The following is a 4707-nucleotide window of genomic DNA, read 5'->3' on the forward strand; positions in this document are numbered from 1 at the left end:
CCATTGAGTTGGAGGTGGTGTAAAGACGACTTGGTATCTCATTGATCTTATATATCTTCGATTATCTTCATCCAAAGATCCTTCAAAATGACATTTTTTACTTCAAATTTAATCATTATATATGAATGATTAATTCAACAAGTTTCCATTATTAACTCAATTTTTTGTTTATGAATATAAATAACATATATTGAAGATCTCTTGGGGAAAATGCTCCATTAAGTCTCAACAAAACTCATTTGAACATCATTTTTGTTCGCAATTTTCTGCAATGTATGAAGTGATGAAATGATGTAGATAAAGAATTACAATTCAGAAGACTGGTTGGAAGGTAGTGGCTAGTGCAGTACCCTTTTTGTTTTTATAAGCAAACTGGGATATTCTGTTGGTTTTGAAACAAGTTCCTGAAAGTTAACACACATTATCTGTTGGTGCAATAGACATGCCTCTAATAGCAGAGGACACAGTAGTACAATTATACTATCTCGTAGCCATCAATCATATCATGGAAAAGAGAGAAGATGCTTGATGATATATATATATATATATATCAGCATTATTCAGCACTAGCTAGCTTCTGCAACTTGGCAGCAGCACCTTCTTCCAAGTAATCAGAGAGCATTGCAGCTTTATTCCCTCAAGATGCCAAGCCACGAGCAAATCCATGAGTCCCTATTTGTTCACGTGAAGGTATAGCCATAAGCATTCCAGAAACGGGTGAAGATGAAGCCATATTATTATACCCTGTTGTAGTAGTAGTTGTTGTTGTACATTCAGGCACGTGAACCTGCTGCAGAAACAAGTGGGGTCTCACTATCATCGCTTGTGAAGGTGCTGCACTCACTGTTACGCCAATCTGTGAGGCTTTTTGCAACAAAGCAGTGGCTGACATGTGAGGAGAAGTGGTGGAATAATGGAAGGAACTCAAAGAAGGAAGAAAAGTGGGTGTTGAAGCTGTTGTTGTAGAAGTAGTAGTAGTAGGGCTAGGGTTTTGATCATGGTGGAACAATGAGTGGTTCGCATGTGTGGGAAACAACTGTGGTGTTGAGAAGTCTAAGGTGGTTCTCAGTGTTTGACTGTGCATTGATTCTTCCAACACTGTTGGAGAAGATAACCATGATGGAATTTCTTGACCTAATAGGTTGAAATCTTGTTCTCTTTTCATCACCAGTGATGATGCTGCTTCAAGTTGAAGCCCATGGCTTCGAAATTGGGACTGAGATGATAATAGAGAGTGAGGGTTCACTGCTCTTCCACTTTCTTGTGCTAAGGCATCACAGAAGGCTCTGTGAGTGATAAAGCTGTCTCTTCTGCAACCACAGAAAAGGCAAACAAGAAATTCAGTATTTTTTTTTTTTGCATGACAAATTACATATATAATGATTATGTTTTTCATGAGACAGTTTTGTTTAATGCAACTCTGTCTGAATATATATATATAATTTAATTATATATCAAACTGCAAACTATTAGTATATATTATAAATAATTCATATTCAGTTTTTTTTTTCATCTATATAAATAAATACACACAGATTCCTTCCTAGAGTACAGTTTTTTGTTGTTTGTACTGTTTTACACACTTTCCCTTTTCATCTATATATGGACTTGTTAATTCACATCTGTTTCCTCTTCCTTCCTAATACCTGGAAAAGTAAAATAAAAATAATATGTTTGTTTTTGATTCAGAAAAAAAATGAATAGAAAGTGGAATGTATTTATTAATTATTAATACTTTATTTTATTTGTTTTGTTATAATAAAAAACATAAATATTAATAAATATTGACAAAAATGCTATTTTTTATCACCATGTAATTATGTCATTATATATCCTGAAACTAATAAGTGTAAGTGATGCACACGAATCAATATTAAATTTTATGTTACATATTTTCAGAGAAAAAAAGAATGTCTGTGATAAGAAAAGCTTAGACTTATTTTCTAATGAAAATAGATGTATATTTAGTGTAAACAGAAAAAAAAGAAGAAGATGAAAATGAAATGTATTTAACGAATGGTGTAATAAGAGAAATACATGAAAAGCTTGAAGTTGAATTATAAGTTTTTTCTTTTCTGAGTTGAGAGGTTCTCAGTGTCTATTCAAAAGGCAAAACTGAAGAAATTGTTTCTTAATTATTCTATTGAGTTCGATTATAAACTTTCTCAAGACAAAATCTGTATCGATTTTGTCTTGAAATTCATATGAAATAAAATAAAAAGAGAGTTATTTTCAAACTCAATTTACAAAATAAAATTATTCAATTTAGATATTTACTAATTTTTTTTCATTTATTTGATTAATTTGGCCCCTGCTAAATATACATTTTTTCCTAACAAAATTTAAACTATTCATTATTGTGGATTTACATTACCAATCAATATACTACTACAAATATATATAAACTTTTTATACTAATAAATTGCTTAGTTTTGTTTCATTATTGTGGATTTACATTAACTAATTAGAAATTAGAAGTTATAAAAAAAACTCAGTACTGGAATAACAATGTAAAAAGTGTTTTACTATATCATCATATTCTAATTAATTTTTTAGCATATACACATATAATAACCATATAATTAATTATACAATTTCTATTAGACAAAGCATATATATAACAATGAAGACATATAATACATAAACCTGATGACAAACTGTTATGAAATGATTTTCTTGGACAGAAAATTAGTTAATTTGAGCAATTTAGATTGCGGTTTGAGAAGATAAGTTGGTTTATGAGTTAAAAGTTGATTAATTAATTAATTAAGGAGATTATTACCTAGAGAAAAGGGTACCACAGTCACATTTGTATTCCCTGGTGCCACAGATTTTGGAGTGAGCTTTCCAATCAGATTGAACTGCATAGCGTTTGGAGCACTTCTCACACTTCCATTTCTTCTCTCCATGCTTCCTGAAAAAGTGCTTCTTGATTCCAGTGAGGTCCCCAAGGGCCCTCGAAGGGTCATGGTGAACACATGTTGCCTCTGGACAAACATACACTTTCTTTCTCACCTCTTTGCTGTTCTTCTTCTTTAGCTTCCATGGCAGATTGTGCCCTCTTCTGTGAAGCTGCAGATTCTGATCCCTTTGAAACCCTTTCTGACAAATCTCACACACAAACCTGTTTGTTGCCAATAGGGTCTCTGGAGTCAATGCTATCACTTCTGCATCAGGGTCTGAACCAAACCAACATAAAACAACAAATTTTTTTCAATGCAGAAACCATATACATGTTTAACTGAAAGAAAATTACAAATGTATGAAGGGTTTTAAGTCTTATCCAATGACAAATTCTCCTATATGATAAATTTGTTGATTCCATGAAGTAATGATAATAAAAATCATATTTTGACAGATATAAATATCTTACATAATATATAAAAATTAAACTATGTGAAGTGAACTACACTAACTGTATAGGGAGTAAATCAAAAACTGATTTTGCTGCAACAAAGTAGAGAAAAAAAAATGGTATTTGTGTATGACCTGGATGGCCTGGAAGACTTCTCTTCTTTTTTGGTTGTGGTTCTTGATTTATTGAAGTAGAGGAGTATTGGTGAGCATGGAAAAAACCATTGTCATTTCTGATTCCTGAAGAAGCACTTATTTCACTCGATGCAGAAGTCAAATTAGACATGTTTTCTTCCACCACCAGAAACCTATATATACAAATAGATTAGGTAAGAAACCAAACTACACTGCACAAAGGTGAGATATTCACACATATATATATGTTGATGAGAAAATAAAGGTATTTGAACCAAAAGAATTTCTGAGATCTTGCAGGTGAAAAGGGTAATACTATAAGGTAAGGAAATGAATGGATCTGATTTTGTTGAGGTCATGGATCCTGCTTACTTATATAGCTTTCTCTATTCTTCAAACTTTTAAGAAATTCTTGAGAAAACCACCAAGAGTGAAAGAGAGAGAGAAAGAGGAAAAAGCTGAGAAAGGTGAATGGATCCCGAGAAGGATTGCCTTTGCCTTGAGAAGTTGTTGTTGGTAAGTAGCATCTAACATGAAAAGCATGAAGCATCAAGCAGCAAGCATCAAACACGAAAGATGAAGCATGACCTGGTATAAGAGTGTGAAGAAAAACACATATGAGGTAAGTAAATTCCTTAAGTAGATCTCAGTATCTAAGACTAGTCTTTAATGTGAGTAACCAAAAGAAAACAAGAGAATGGTGAGAAGTGTATGAGTTAAATTATTAGCTACCTACTTGAGGAAGTTTGAGTTTGTGAGTGTGTGAAGGGAGAGAGATAGAAAGAGAGAAAGAGAGAGAGAAGAGATTGGAATGCGGATGAGGAAAAGGATGTGTTTGAAGATGGCACGTACAAGAGACCAAAGCACAAGCCAAACTGGCTTCTTCTGAAGTGCACTTTCTGTCTTTTCCCCTTTTTTTTCTCTACCTCCAGTTTTTCTTTTATAAAATTTTCTTCCTCAATAATTGAACATTATAACATTATCATTTTCTATTCCACTCTTCAATTTTTTCTTTCTTCCTCAATTATTGCACATTGCATAATAGCTTGATGATTTTCTTTCTTCTGTGGGTCAACTTTGTGCTGACCATATTTATACAATGTGTTTCATATATACGTTGTTATTAGAGTTATGATTCACATTTTACATATGAAAAAAAATTAAATTATTAAAAGTAGCAGTCTTAAGAAAATACTTAGATGTAAATTCTAGATTTAC

The 4707-nt window shown here is 32.3% G+C and overlaps 1 protein-coding gene across 5 annotated transcripts; it reads right to left on the reverse strand.

Moving 5' to 3' along the window:
• Window positions 1-321: 321 nt before the first annotated feature.
• On the reverse strand, window positions 322-4361 carry LOC124842328 (protein indeterminate-domain 7-like). 5 transcript variants are annotated; one of them, XM_088099483.1, is made up of 5 exons: window positions 4222-4361; window positions 3982-4077; window positions 3490-3662; window positions 2783-3179; window positions 322-1310 (listed from the first exon to the last, which is right to left on the reverse strand). In XM_088099483.1, the coding sequence occupies exons 2-5, from the start codon at window positions 4014-4016 to the stop codon at window positions 638-640; spliced, it is 1278 nt and encodes a 425-aa protein (XP_087955609.1). In that variant the 5' UTR covers window positions 4017-4077; window positions 4222-4361; the 3' UTR covers window positions 322-637. The 5 variants fall into 5 exon arrangements, with proteins under 5 accessions (XP_087955609.1, XP_087955613.1, XP_047174741.2 ...); XM_088099487.1 differs by having other exon boundaries at window positions 4226-4349; XM_047318785.2 differs by having other exon boundaries at window positions 3862-4077; window positions 4222-4286.
• Window positions 4362-4707: the final 346 nt, after the last annotated feature.

The sequence above is a fragment of the Vigna umbellata genome, chromosome 1, assembly GCF_029865625.1.
Source record: "Vigna umbellata cultivar VRB3 chromosome 1, Vumbellata_1.0, whole genome shotgun sequence".
NCBI lineage: Eukaryota > Viridiplantae > Streptophyta > Magnoliopsida > Fabales > Fabaceae > Vigna > Vigna umbellata.

Coding starts and splice junctions, on each gene's coding strand:
- LOC124842328 (XM_088099483.1), bottom strand. CDS start 4,016: ATGCTACTTACCAACAACAACTTCTCAAGGCAAAG. Junction 3,663..3,981: donor AACAACTTCTCAAGGCAAAG/GCAATCCTTCTC, acceptor TTGTATATATAG/GTTTCTGGTGGTGGAAGAAA. Junction 1,311..2,782: donor TGTGGTACCCTTTTCTCTAG/GTAATAATCTCC, acceptor CTGTGGTTGCAG/AAGAGACAGCTTTATCACTC.